This window comes from Amblyomma americanum, chromosome 10 (genome assembly GCF_052857255.1).
Source record: "Amblyomma americanum isolate KBUSLIRL-KWMA chromosome 10, ASM5285725v1, whole genome shotgun sequence".
NCBI classification, from domain to species: domain Eukaryota; kingdom Metazoa; phylum Arthropoda; class Arachnida; order Ixodida; family Ixodidae; genus Amblyomma; species Amblyomma americanum.
Genome location: NC_135506.1, coordinates 40,069,493 through 40,085,076, shown reverse-complemented (window position 1 = coordinate 40,085,076; position 15,584 = coordinate 40,069,493). Strand labels below are relative to the sequence as shown.

At 42.5% G+C, this 15,584-nt stretch overlaps 1 protein-coding gene across 1 annotated transcript in view; it reads left to right on the top strand.

The window, feature by feature from the left end:
* LOC144108215 (uncharacterized) overlaps positions 1–5,510 on the top strand; it is a 9,947-nt gene extending 4,437 nt beyond the window's left edge. Inside the window, exon 2 of the mRNA XM_077641493.1 lies at positions 4,492–5,510. Coding sequence (XP_077497619.1) covers positions 4,492–4,971 — 480 coding nt within the window. The 3' untranslated portion in view covers positions 4,972–5,510. The remainder of the gene's footprint in view (positions 1–4,491) is intronic.
* The last annotated feature ends 10,074 nt before the right edge of the window (positions 5,511–15,584 follow it).

Here is a 15,584-nt window from a genome sequence, read left to right as displayed (position 1 = left end):
GTTTTAGGTGATTAGTTACGAGGCTTTTGGTTACGTTCAGTCTAGTGCAAGTGGTGCGCATAGCTCATTGCTGCTGTCAGCATGTCACAGTCTCATGGCTTCAAGTAGCGTCTATTGAGCAGTAGCACCTGAAGCGGTGGCCTTGTGGTAGGGCATCTGCCTCGCATCCAAGAGGTGCTGGTTGTATCCACAGGTCCGCCAGGTACTCACACCGGTTTTCTGTTGGGTACAGGATTTCCCCCAGCTCATGCTCTTCTGGATGGAATGCTTGGTAATAGGTGTATGGCCATATCGTAAGGTTTTACTGTATATTGCATTGAATGCTCACATGTCACATTGGTTATCATAGCTGTATATGCCTGTATGTTCAGTTCCTGTGTCAGAACCACTAATGGTGTATATATGGTACCAGCAGTCATAATTTTAAGATTACTATTGTACGTGCATTTGAAGTTAGTAGTGAAATGGAGCGCACTTACATACTGTGCAGCACAGCAACAATTGCGGGTTATTACTGATACTCAACTCTGCCATAATTATTAGGCAGTGTAAAGCTCTTCACAACTGCTTCATGGCACTATTTAATCTTTCAAGCCCTCTTAAGCAGCTGTTTGCTTTCTTCTAAGGGCTACTCATAGACCTTTCTGCTAGCGCGGGGCAGTTTGTCATGTTTGTATGTTTTAGCATACTTTTTTTTTTCTTCGGTGACGAGTACTACATTTTACTTGTGGTACGGCCTTTTCGAAACTGTGCACACTACTGCAGCTGAAAATGGAGCACTTGCTGCTTGTTTTCATGATGGGAGGGCATCTTGTTCTGTGCAGTAAAAAGCTTATGAATAAGGGCTTTGTCTCTCCTGTGGGGAGACTATGCCTCTTGTAGTAGTCTGTTGCTGCTTAAGTAATGCACTCTTATTTTAATCGCTTGAGCAGTGTTGAGAAAAATACTTGCAGTTAACTGTAAAAGACAGTCTTGTAGTGCTGGTTTTTCATACATAATATCCAGACTGCATCTTGTTGCGTACACGTTACTCAGGTTATACTCATGTGTACTTAGTTTCCTTTTTATTGATGTCTCAGGCTGTGGCACTTCGCTGGCTGATAGAAAGTGCTCGTTCTAGAGCAGGCAGAATTTTTGTCATGTGTGAAGAGTAATTTGTGAGACCACTGGCATCTTAACTGGTCATTGCTTTCACACACATTTCATATAGATTCTCTATCGGCTCGCATATGCATTGTACACTGTGCTGAACATTCTCCTGTTCAAAGTTGTCTGAGTATTTTAGTGACATCAGTCTAGTTATTATATAGCAGTAGGTGATGTAACATCAGTTCTTTGTCTCTCTTTAATATCCAAAGTCTCAGGATGCATTCAAATGAGAGTGCTGTTAAAATGATCAGTTCCTAAGCACCTATTCCAAAGGTAACACTGACTACAGTTTTGTAAGGCAGAAGCACTTTTTTTTGAAAGCCACCCCATAATACTGTCCTTGTACAAATAAAACCGTGTCCTTGTGTGTGTGTACACAGTTTAATTGGCAAGGCATTAACATTTGGCGTTCTTGGCAAGAGAATAGAGTGAAAAAGGAAAGGGGTTTTTCTTTTTCTTTTGCATTACTTTTTTCTTGTGCCTGGCGCATGTGAAGGGGTTTCAATGAATTCTTCCTGCCCAATTGTCCTCATGTTACCAACTCTGGTATTTTGATTTGAAATTTAAATCTCTTCCATAGATTTTTTTAACGGTTTAATTAAAGCAGTTTTCTTTGCTTTCGAGGCTTTCCTTACATTTAATTGCTAGCACACTGGAACGTGAAGTGACTGGCTTTTTATACCATATACAGCAGTCTAATTGCAAGTCCTGCTGTATGCTTGTTCTGCCCCTTTAAATGTTTTCTCCTTTGCATAAGCAGTTTAAATTGGCTCCCCTCTTCACTTAAAGAGGAAGAAGTGGCTACTGGGATTTTATTTCCTGTTTCACAGCATAAGGTGTCCTGGGTGAACAGTGCCCCTAGTGTTACCACTAATGTTTTTGTAATCCCTTAGCTAATAATGTGTAACTAGGAACCTGACATAGCCTGTTATTCTGGAAAAATTCTGCTCTGCCTTTGGCTGTTACGGCAACACAAAAAGAAACACTGACAGAAAAAAAGCCACGAAGACCAGATAGCCTTAAATGCAGGAAACGGCTAACTGCATTTGAAGGCCATTTTTTTCCGTGTATGCAGTCAGTGTTGGCAGCTAGGCTTCTTAATGAGAAGTTTATTGATGTTGACTTTGTACCATGCAATGCTACATCAATGTTGGACCTCAGAATTTATATAATGTCACACTGACTATGCATATTGCATATTTTGTACCTTTATACTGAAGAGCCTTTATGCCACCATATGTGTGCTTTTGTGTTTCCATTGAAAATGATGCATTAATTATGAAAACCGACTCCTTTCCACTTTCACTTTCTGCATGTGTCTTTAGTGAGCAAGTGTGGGTCTCTGAGGTATATTAAGGCCTAAGCATCATGTCTAACACACGTCTCTTTCAGGACCTGCTCTGATTATATGTATTATTTATGCTATAGATACTATGGCTTTTATCCACTTGCATGCAAGTAGTGTACACCTTCGATCCTGTGATGTACATTTATTCGGTGACCTGATCCTAATCATTATGGCTGTGGGAAGATGTGATCTCAAGTATGGCAATGTGAATTTATCTTGCTTCTTGTTCGTGTTTTGTTGTGTTGTTGTCTCTTTCTTGTTATTTATTGTCTTCCCTGGTGCTCACTGTATCATCTAGCCTGTTGTTTCTCACAGTCGTAGCATCTGTTCAGTTTTTGAAACTCTTCTTTCACATGGCAGGGAATTTATGGAGTTTTTTTCATGTGCTTTCTTGCTTTGGCTTACACCCGTAATTTTTGGTTATTGGTGCAGTTATGATCGCATGCTGAGTTTGTGAACAATTGAAAATTTTTAATATATTGTGTATTCGTGTATCAAGTGGTTCCTGACTTTCTTTTGATTATCTCAGAGATGGTCTACACTTTTTTTTCAGTGGCTTTCAGGAGCTCCTTATTTATTTATTGTTTATTTTTCATGTTTCCTCATAGTAGCTGCACGGCAAATGTGGGCCCAGGTGTATCATTTTTGGTCTTTGTAAGACCGGTGCTTTATTTATTGATCATCTTTAATATTGAGTGCATGCTTGTTTTCTCAGCTGTGAACTCTTTTAAAGCTGAAGGTGTTCATGTTTGTTCAATTTTTGCCTTATCCACCAGTGTGCTGTCTCTCATTTTATACCCAACTGTGAACAGGGACCTGTGTAATAGGGCATAGATTAGGGGACGACAAAATAAACAAGCTTGCATGCTCAAACAATGTTGACATTTACTTCCTCATCAACTTACTTTTATTCTAATTTTATTAATTGAAGGAGTTTCCATCTCGAGCAAATGTTTTGGTCCAGATGTGGTGGTTTTCAAGTCTTTGCTTATTCTGTATGAGAATCAAGCCTCACATGGTGGTGTCATTATTTAGTACGTATCACAAGCTAAGAAACTTTATCTCGGAAGACGCAAAAAGGACAGCAGGCAAGGAAGAAGGAGGACAACACAGACAGAGGCGCTGATCAGCGGCCTCTGTCCGTGTCGACCTTTGTTCTTTCTTGTCCGTTGTCCCTTTTTGAGCTGGTTCTTCTGAGATCATGGCTTGGCAACTAACCCAACAACAAGTTTTACTAAAAAACTTGTCAGCTTCGAATTGCCGCATTAATTTTTAAACTGCTTTTGTTGTTGCTACCATACTTGTGCTACTCACTGTGCTCGCAGGCATTTTTTCTTTTCTTTTGTAATGTGATGTAAAATTGAATTTCAAGAAATTTAGTTATCTCTAGAGCTATCCTACGTCTGGTCTTTTAGCAACACATATATGAATTCCTTCATTTTGAATATTGCTGTTAGTGTGAGCTTTTCTGGTTTTAAGATGTCGAGGGAAATGCAAGTGACAGTATTCACTGAGCAGAGTCTTGGGAACATGCTACGTACTTAGATCAGCATGGTATCAGCATGTTGTGCTAAACCAGTTACCTTTAGCTCATGACAGGCATATTCATAATGTACAGTCGAAAGCATGATGCATTACAGTTTTGTTTCTTACCAAGCTGCTTCTCAGCATTTAGATTTGCTGGGACCATCTTTTGCCCAGATGTGTTGAGGCTTTTTGTTCTTGTTGTTGTGTTGCTCTGTTAATGCACTGCATCTAGCTGAGAGGTAATAGAATTGGCCAATTTACGGTCAAACTGGAATGCAAGCTTCACCTAGTACCTGAACAATTGTGGAAAAGCCACAACTTAGCTGACTAAAACCAGGAAAAAAAAAGATGAGGCAGGCATTCACTCACAGATTACCCATGTTATGTCCTGTGTGTATCTTTCCTCTTTGACCTTGTCTTCTTTTACTCGGGCGGTGCCCCAGAAATATTAAGCATCGTAGCTTTAGTGTGTTGACAGCTCCTGCCAAGCTCACTGTGAGCTTCTCTCTCCCCTGGCAGATGCAGAGCTGGACCCCATAAATGGAAGAGTAGCAGGGAATGTCTGGTCAGAGATGATCATTGACTTGCCCTCTGCCGACGGACCTGGTCTCCGCAGGCACCACTCAGGTGCGCTGCATGAAGCACCGATGCCGTCCACTACTATGAGTCTGCGGCCGTACAAGTGCTCGCATTGCGGCAAGGCCTTTGCAGACCAGTGGCACCTCAAGAGGCATGTCCGCATCCACACGGGTGACCGGCCCTTCTCCTGCCCCTTCTGTCCGATGGCCTTCAACCAGAAGAACACGCTGATCGGCCACATGCGGCGGCACACGGGTGACAAGCCCTACCGGTGCCAGATCTGCGGCATTGCTTTCTCCTGGAAGAGCACCTTCGTCAAGCATGTCCAGCTGCACGAAACTGAGCACCAGTTGCTGCCCACAAACTAACGTGAAAATCTGTGAGCCAGGCACCTTCCCAAGTGTCCGGGCTGCAGGAAGGGCTTTCAAGGAAGGAAGTACCGTATATACTCGCGTAATGAACCCGCCCCCCGCACTTTTGTCGGCCAGAATTTACTTTTTTTTTTTCAGCCTTTAGCTCCTTGTAGCGGGTTCCTCAGTTTTCGCGCCGTCCGCAGCCGATAACATTACCACTTGTTTATCTTTTGAGAAGAGCTCCTGCCTCAGGGGTGGGGAAAGTGAACTTGGCAGCTCAGTGAACTTGGCAGAGCACCCAAACGTGGGCTGTAGGCTATAGGGCTTAAACATTCGCACACACTCGTCACTGTCCTGTGTGTTTTTTAAACTTCGCGTGAAAAAACGTGTGCCTGACTTTCAGGGTCGGTGTTCGGCATGTCCGCGTTATCCCGCCAAAATTGGCCAGCGCCGTCAGCTGCTACAAAATTGTCAGATCGTGTCAAAGTGAACAATGCTAAACACCAGTGGCACAAACGTGTCTGACCACATACGTTTGATGACGACGGAAGGAGGAAGGACGGACGGAGGTATGATACGAAATTTCGACCATTCCTAAAAAATCTCTCGAAACTTTTTTCCCGCATAATAAACCCTTCCCCCAAATTGATGTCACCATTTCTGGAAAGAAAGTGGGTTCATTATGCAAGTATATACGGTAATTACAAATAGCGTCCACTAGAGCAGGGGTTCTCAATCTTTTTAGCCTCAGGAAACCATAGCTGCTTTCAAAATTAAGGCACTGAGAAACCATGCATGCCTTGACTTCCATTCCTTCATGCTCAGCATGCATGCAAAAACGAGCATACAGGCACATGAGCCCTATAAAGTGGCGAAATTCACATAATAGCAAAAAGCAGTATAACGAAACAGCCTGCTATGAGCACTTACTGTGTGGTTAGTCCCAGAATAATGTTGTGTTGAGGAATACATGCATTTAGATGCTTAGGGAAGCCCAGATGTGCTCCAAGAAACCCAAAAATTCTGCTGTACCCAGTTTGAGAACCCCTGCATTAGAGCACAGCTGTGTGGCTTCATGCAAAGGCCAGTGTGCTTTCTCAGATCTGTGTGGTTAAAGACAATTCAAATTCGTCTAGGGCATGGGGCTACCTCAGGATGCCTTCCTGTTGTACAAGGGTGGTCACTCCAAGAATTTTTGTCATACAGCAGAGTCCCATTATTTAACTGGTATCGTTTGGGCAATTGATTTATTTCAAGTGACACTTTGATATTGTCCATATCAAATGTGTTGAAAAGGTTCCTCTTACGTTGAGCTATACATAATTCAGTCAAACTGTCAGCGCCAAATTATCGAAAGTCTGTTGTACTGTGACAATCTGAGGAGTCGAGAAAGGTTTACAGCAGCCCCTCTTTGTTGCTAGTATAGCTGTGCTTTGGTGGATGCCTGTTTGAAATTACCTCTTCTGTTTGAAATCTAACCTAATTTGTGTTATTCCTGTGATTTCAGTGGAGAAAAACGACTTGTGTCCTGTGAACACGCAGAGGCTGTTAAAGTGGCAACATATTTCCAAGGCTGTGTCTTGAGGCCCATGTGATGAACTGCTTTGTGCCAGCTTTCTGTGATGTGCACCTTGAAAAATACTTTCATTGAGCAAGCCAGGCGGCATGCATTAATAAGTATGCATTCTAGTGGGCTATTTCTGAGCACTAGGTGGGCACTTGCAAGGATCACTCTGCCTTTTTCGTGCCAGGATTTTCTGCAAAATTTTCATCAAGCGTGAACAGCGGGGAAATCTTACCTGTGTTTCTCATTATTTGAGCTCCGGAGTGGCTGGCCTATTCCGGCCTGCCACTTCCACCAGCTTGTCAGCAGCAGCCTTTGTGCGGCTTCAGCTACTTTGGTACAAGAACAGGGTTCCAGTATGACGGCTGTCCTCGTACCACATTTGCAACAATCATGCACCGTTGTGAACTTGTGGCATATGACCACTATGTAACAAATATGTTCCTGGGGCTATGGATGCCTCTAAATGCTGGTTTTTATAATGTGAGAGCCATACTGTGTACAGGAAGACTTATGAATCAATGTTCTGATTTCAACCAGAAATTGACATCGTTTCCTTAATGTTGTGCAGCAACACCAGGCTTGCAGCTTCTGGTCTGAAACAAACTTGTGGCAGTTTTAAATGGCTTTGTTTTATTTACTCTATTATTATTATTAAGCAGCAAGAGGTGTGGCAGGGACACTGTCCGAAGGCATCATTTATGTTTACTCACCGACAGTTTTACTGCTCAAAGAGTGGGAAATTTATGGAGCTGAGTCAACACTCCGCCTGCACAGTTTAGTCTGCTGGTAACTATTGATCTACGACCATAGTACTCACATGTTCTGGGCGAAAGATTTGGACAAGGCCACTAATGTGTAGCCACCTTTGCTTCTCGAGAAACAAATGCAACTCTCTGCACACCTGGTTTGCACTATGCTCGTGCTATAAGTAAGGTGCATCATGCATAGATGTCACTAGTGTGATGTCAGTTGTAGAACACACCTATGCAAGCAGCCATGGCTGCCCAGAAAAATGGCTCTCGACACATTGCGTTGAAGCTACAGGAGCAGGATAATCTGCATTCTGAGGACAATCTGAGGCCTGGGATTTTGTTGGTGGTGAGCAGTTTGCTCGCCTGCTTAGTGAAAGCGGTCACCTGCTTTTTTTTAAAGGGACACTGAGGAAACCAACTGTTGTTCTGTGTAAAAACAAATTCTGTGGCTCTCTCATAGGCTGTTGATGTTTGTCTGACAGCAAAAGGTGAATTTATCCCTGACAAAATTGGATTTGAAAATTTTTCTGACACAAAATTCAACCTCATGACATCAACTCTGAGAAGGACTCCGTGGTCACTGTGTGGAAGTGTAGTTCAGCCTCAGAGATTGGTGCTAGAAAACCTTTCTTGATGTCATTGAACTCTGCTTGCAAGAATGGTCAGTGATGGTAGCACCTGTAATTTCATTAATTTTTGGCCTTTTCTAGTTTAAAGAAAGCTCTGTTTTCAGTGAAAGTAGTGTCTTCGTCATTAGCACACGGTGACCTATCAATACAGGCCAACTTCAATTTGTAGTCAGTGTCCTTCTGAACACCATGCCTCTCGGTTTGTGCCGACCCTGCCGATATGGCTTCTGCCTGGATGTGGCGTTACCTTGCGGGGGGCCTCCTTGCCCCCTTCTTCCAAATTTGGGAATCAGCAGTCACCATAATTAATGTGAACCACCAAAAATTGCAAAAGTGCATGTTTGGTGGTGCAGTGATTTCTGTCTTGCTCCACAGCTTGTTAGCGCACTAGTGGGAGAGTGTGCACGCATTTGGTTTGTAGAAGCACCGTCATGATAAGTAGAGGGTTTATGGATACAAGGTGGTAATCTATTTGTTGGTTTACAGTTGGTTCATTGACATTCAGTACATATGATGGTACATCAAGTGCCAATGTTGCAGCGTTGTGTTTGAAGTACATGAATGCATGCTAAAAAGTGTTGCATCAGAAACGCATCTCAATAGGCCTTTTCTAAAATTTTCGTATTACATTTATTTTGAAGTGTTGCATAGTTATTGTTAAGTCCGCACCAGCTTGCACTGTGCATGGCACATGTAATTAGTTCACAAAACTCGATCAATTCAGAGCCTTTTCACATTTTAGAGCTTTCCGATCTATACTATTAAGACTTCCAATATAGAAGTTCTATTTCTACCAACTGTCATTTTATGTGCCTATTCTACAAGAGCCCTGCTCACTATTTTTGTGTTTATTATTATTATTCAAGTTACTCACAGGCTCCTTTACATTGGAGCATTGTGTGAGTGGGGCAGTACATAGAAGTTAGAGAACAGCGCAAGAAAAAACACAAAATAAGGACAGAAAATAAGGACAGAAGAAAAACTTTATACATAAATAGTTACCTGTGTCCTTGGTGCTGACTTTGACGGTACGGTACTTACAGAAGTCGGCTAGAGTTAAGGTATGGTATGTGCTCTTTAATGTCTTAAAGCAGAACTTTTACTCCGAGATATTTTACTGTGGAGGGCTCCAGATTAATTTCGATTAATTTCGACCACCAGAAGGTCTTCAAAGGGCACTGATATTGCATAGCACATGGGAATTTTTGTATTTACCTCCATAAAAAATTCAGCCCCTGTCACAAGGATTCAATCCCAATACAGCTTGCCTGGCTTGGCATTGCAGGAAAATTTTTATACTTGCTCTTTCGTAATGGTTTCAATTAGTATAATTCAAAGATTTTTCAGATGACCTCACTATCACAGGAAACCTGTGGCTGGTTTCTATTGGAAGCGCTGGCAATCTATTGAACAAAACTAAACCTTTGCCGCAGGCAGTACTGTTGATTTGGACACAGAAAGGAAGTCAATGAAAATGCTTTGCTGGCTTTTTGACTGGTATCACGAATGTTCATTTCAGAGATCTTGCTCTTCTGTAGCACCAAATTCCATACCAGGTACAGTAGACTCCCTTTAAGACGAAGGTGGCTAATACGAACTCCGGGGTAATGTGAAGAATGTCAGTCCATTTGGTTGGTTTCCACAGGAATTAATTTAAAAAAAAGAAAAAGTCCGCTAAAGACGCGTTATTTCGCATGTGTTGCACTTAAGACGAATTTTCAAATTGACCCTGAACCACGATGACCCTACAAAACGGCACTTATGGAGCAGGGATAATAGAAAAACTACATAAAATGCTTCCATGCAATGAAGCGCACCTCGACAAGATAGCTCCCGAGCACCTTCACATTTAATTTCGGAAAAGCTGCCTTGCAGGAGTGCGCCTTTTTTGGGGGGTGGGGGGGGTGGGGGGGGGAGCTTACTCACCATTGCAGGGGAAAGGCAGGTCACTTTTGTGCCTGTCTGAGCTCAGCGCAGAGATCTGACGTGGCCATATCGGCATCATGCTGGGGTCACGTGCCACACGTTGGTTCCGGCAAACTAAAAGGCGCGTAGGAGCAAAGTGCAAGCACTCATTGACTTGGAGCGTAAAATTTCGACGCCGAATTTCCAACTGACGCAGCACATGTTAACGTAGTGCAGGGATGACCAGACATCAGCACAGCATGCGCATTGCCTTTGTCGGACAGAAAGGTTCGTGGTGCATCTGCTCATAGAGTTAGCTGTGCTGCACACGGCACGAGAGAGACAGCTACCGGAACGGACACCTTTGGTGCGTTTTGGAGCCAAAGGGAAAGTAAAAATAAAATAAAATGAACAAAAGTAGCAGTCACAGCTGGTGAAAAAAAAAAGAACTGGACCAATGCCGCTTTTAAGTCAGATAACGTGAACTCGTTTCATGCCCGCACTCCTCAGCTCACTTCTTGCTGAATGACCATTTTATTCACTGTTGGCATGCAACATATAGTTGGGTGTACCTAGCACGCTCATGTTCCTTTTTGGGGGGGCTCTTCTTTTAAGATATTAACTTCTTGTAAGATGAACACATTTTCATGGTCTCTTCGAGTTCATTTTAAAGGGAGTCTACTGTACTAGTGTCAATAATACTGTTGTGCCGCTTCCTTATGTGCTTGTTAATTGCTGATAGAATGCATGGTAGGCAGTGTCAAGTTTATGGCAGTGTTCTCAAGAGTAGAGCATACTTCTTTCAAGCAATCATGTCACATGACTTGTGTTATTCGTTCAAGACAGAATTAGTATTCTACAAAGACAGTAGGGTTTCATTGTCATTGAATTCAGCTACCTAATTGATTAATGGAGGAAGTCACTGCCTTGAAATCGTGTTTGCACTCATGTTTTACTTTGTATCAGCTCTTTGTGGTAACGACTACATATGAAGCGCTTAAGTGAAACATGAGCATATATGTTGTGTAATCATTTCATTAACTGCTTTGGGATGAAAGTGGTAATTTCTAATTTCTTTATTCAGTTCCTTGAAATTTCATGGAACGTAATTTTTGATGATATTAGTTTCGTTCTTGAAAAGTTTCCACAGAGCCACCTATCTCACAAGTTCTGGCAACAGTTGATCTTTTCTTTGATTCTCTTGCTCCCTATATTCTATTCAGTTTTTCTACTCATGATGTTCCACTTCCCTGCTCACTTTTGAGACCTATATATGCTTTGTCTTGTTTCATTGGTGACATCATGATACTTTTTTTTTTATCCTTTTTCTGTACATTTATTCCTATTGCACTGCTTAATGAAAGCATTGTAATCCATTTGTTGAAAGCTTCAGCACCTTACATTTCTGTGTGACTATTTTGCCTGTTCTGCTGCTGTTATGTGTACATGTTCAAGCTAACTTAAAAGGGCATGAGAACAACTCGGTACAACTTCTGTTTAAAAAAAAAAGAACGCTTTGAGATCTGCATACAAACAATTGCCTTAACATCATCGGACTTTGCTCAGGAAAAACGGCCAGTGATGAACTTGCATTCATTTTTTTTTTGTAAGGGGGGAGGGGGGGCTTTATATAGTTAAAAAAATCTGCTATTCTTGCAGCGCCTTGTCATTAGTACCACATCGTAACATAACGATGCTGGTATTCTCTTCATGCTTTCATTGAATGTGGAATCTGCATCCTACATCCAATGAATATATGAAGGATGTTCTCACACCACTGCAAAACCATGTATTCAACAGGTGTATGAAGGTATTGACCAATAGTACTGAAAGCATCTTGACAGGATATGTTTGAAACATGCATTGTCTTTGTCCCAAATGTGAGTGGGATAGTGAAAATTGTTGTTATGCTGCCTTGTAGTTGTCGAGACAATTGACTAATTGAGTGTTTGCAAGCGGTGTGTGTTTTCATTGCTTTATCCTGATGGCGGTCACTTTCAGTCCGCAGCATGTGGAGTAAAAATCGGAAATGTACTTCTGGACTGGACTTTGCAAGCGTGGTTATACAACATCTTTTTGGCATATGTCCGTGGATGTTTCTACGGCACCTAGTCCCATGGAGCAGCAAAAGAACTAATAAATGTCATGTCATTAAACAAAACGATTGTTAAACAAATTATTCTGTAACATTCACAGTTGTACATAAAGTACGTCTATATGTGTTGCAAACAATATTTACAAGTTCTCTTGAACATGGAGCTACCACTTCAGATGGGTGCTTTAAGACTTTAATATTAAAAATAGTAGGACCCTGCTGCAGTTAACTCACATGTAGTAAAAACGTGGGCATAGTAAAACAAAACTGCAGTCCGATTTGGCCTTCACTCCTTCATATAGAAATGATTATAGTAAAGAGTTCTTGGTCATGATGACATATTTAGTACGGAATTAAGACAGCACATCACTCGTACATTCTAGGACATCTCTGAGCAACAGATAAGTAATGAATTAATTGCAAGGCCAACAGTTGAAGGAAAGTAGATATTGAAGACGATAAACAACATTCAGATGGCTTAATTGCCATGCTTATGAGTTGCAAGGAGAAGTCACCTTTTCAAAGTCCTCGGAGCCGGAAGATAACTCTTACTGCGAACTTGGAAAAATGCGGCTGGGGACGCTGAGAAAGAGGATCCAGTAAAAAGCAGTGAGGAGTAGGGAAGGAAAAAAAGCGCACATCGTCGCATAGGTTGCACTACACCGCAGTCTGGGCATTCTGCAGCCGTAGTGGCTTCTTGCCGGATTTTTCACAAGGAACCTTTTTTGTGCATGCATGGCTGTCGCCTAGCCACGGAGGCACAGCGAGAGTTCTTTTTTTCCCCGCACTCCCTTTCCGGCGGCGCAGAAGGAGGAGAAGCAGACGAGACAGGACATAGTGGCTTCAGAGCAATGAAAGAGTAGGCGTAATCAAGGTCTTGTGATACGCAAGTGTGGAATGCAATGGAGGGTAAGAGCTGGAGGTAGCTGGCTATACAGGACGTTGCCCCTTCTCTTCAACCCTGGTAGCTTGGTGCAAAAAGAAACGACCAAACACGCATAAAGCCGAGAGTAGTAAATTTTGTTCAGCACAATTTTCGAAACATTTAGTGCGAAATCACTTCTAGTATACATCAGCGATTTCGACATGTATCACATGAAGAAAAGAAAAAAAAAAGCCTCAGCCACACTCGGAATGGGTGTGTGAGGCAATGGACCAAGCAAAACTCAACTTTGGTAATTGCCCTGCTAGGTTATTATAGTAACACAAGGCATGGCACAGGAGGTCTGTCCCAAGCGTGCTTAAGACCACCCGAAATTCTACCCCCGAATTACCTTGGCCTATTTAAATATGTGTGAGACAAGAAGAAAAACTCAATTTGGGGATGGCCCTGTACTGTAAGGATGGAAACGCATGGCATGGCACATGAAGCATCTCACAAATGAGGCTGGAACACCCGAAGTTAGCCCTTGGAATGACTTTAGCCGAATTTGACCTCCGGTGAATCTGGGTACACTCAGTTGGAAGACAGATTTGACCTAGTCTGCAGGGTAAGGATGGCAAAGTGGAATTGGCCCTCATAAGATTTGCCTTAAGATTTGCCCTAAGACTGGCCCTAAGATTTGGGTGGCCCACTCCCGAAATTACGAAAATTGGGTTGACCCACGTTTGGAACCGACCTGGAACACCGCCATAAAGGGTTTGGCCCGCCATGCATTTGCACAATATTTTGTGCTGGGCTATGCTAAACCATCAGCAATTTTTTTTCCTAACGCGTAGTCTGCTCCATTACATTTAATGCTACACTATTATCTAACAACTTAATAAAAACGCGAAGAACTACTTAATTTATAGTAGTTTAAGCACAATGAAAACAAACATGATTAATTTCATGGTAACTCCAGTTAAGGTTAATAGATGGAGAAACAAAGGGGCTCCATTCGAGAGGTTGAAGCAAGCATTAAGTGCTAAAACTTTTTTTAAGCAGACGCATTCGTTGGTGCTCCTCTTGGACTGAGCAAAGCATAATGTAAACCTGATAAGCTAAAGGTCTCTAGTAAGCGTTGCACAGGCGCTGTCACGTTGTCCACCGAGGACAACAAAAGTCGAAACCCTGAGAGATATTGAATCACCTGTTATATCCTCCCGCAAACATTTTCGGTCTAGCACATGTAGCACCAGAAATATACTCTATCAAAAAAGTTACAGACGTTTTGCTTACTTGGCCTAATGTGAAGTCTGTGCCTAAGCATGCCTGGTTTCAAGGTCAGTCTTCAGGCAGATCAGTCAATGATCAGTTATATAAGATACGTACAAGTATGCTTTTATACATTTGGGACCCCTGAACTCCGGCTGAGTTGTGGAAGGGGTCCTTTGATTAGTCTTCTGATGTTTTGTCAGTCTGAGCGATACGTAACAATAAAAGAACATATTTAAAGAGAAATACATAAATACAAATTTCATTGAATTGCCAGCAGCGATAAAAGAAGGTAGTCTTGGTCAAAAGTCCTAAGGCCAATGGCTTTTCATTTCTGCCACATAACAGAACCATTACGCCACTATTGAAGACTGAAAGACCTTGAAATTCAAGAAGATCGAAGGTTCCTTGCGGACGAGAAGCTTCCTGCTTGGCTTGTGTTTTGAATGATCCGCTACATGGAGCATTCTAGGAACATTCATCTCACTGCAGATGAGCCCATTGGCCTTAATAATTTTGAACAAAACTGTACAAATTGGTTACTACAGAAACGAAATGCTTACGTATAGTGGTCCTGCAGTAAAATGAATGCCTGTTTTCGTAAGGTGGTACATATGAGTAAAAACCGTTGTTGACCTTGTTGAAAGATTGCCGAAATCAGTGATTGGGGACCTTATCCGTAGTGCACTGTAAAACTTAGGGCCGCTAAACGCACCTTACGAGGGCACTGCGATTGCGGTGCGCTCCGGATCCATTGCACTCTTATGGAAGTTGATGAAGACTATATGCAATGCACAGCGCGAGAAAGGGACAGTTAAACCGGTGTGGCATAGTTGCAATAAATAATTTCAAAAAGCATCAATAGCTCATTACTCTCCTGCAGAAGCTGATATGTGCCGCGGGTTCGAAAACCAGTCACGGCCATGTTTGCTTTATTCCTGAGTGTCTGGATGGCTTCAGAGACTCGGACAACGGGTTTTTTTCCTCAAGATTGTAGGCATTAGTGCTTGCGCACTAAAAAAATATAGACCACTCGAACCACGAAAGAGTAACCCAGCTATCACGACTCAGTTGTATACTTCTTTATTTAGCCACTCGCTTTTCCACCACGGCTATGACAATACAGGAGAGAATGGAGAGGGGGATGCGCCGTGGTACCCTGGCCTCCTTCCCTGCTTCGTCCGTTTCTGGGAAAACAATGACGTCAGGCGTGCCTTACGACTTTCAGTGGCGGAATTCACGCGAGGGACTGACCACGCTGGTCGCCGCGGGAGAGTAGGAATTTTTTAGAAATGAATTGTGGGTTATCGACTCGCTTCTGAGGACTAGTGGGCGGCATGCACGCTCAATGACATTTACTATACGTAATGCACCATTTGGCAGCCACTTTCAAAATCATGTTTCATAGACCATGTAAGTGCGTTTAGCTCTCATTTTCGGAAAACTCGAGCCAACATCATTTGCGAATGGTCACAAGGAGACCAGGACGCGGAAGCTCAAGCGAACTTTGCGGACCTTCCCCCGAACGGCTATCAGCGCGCAG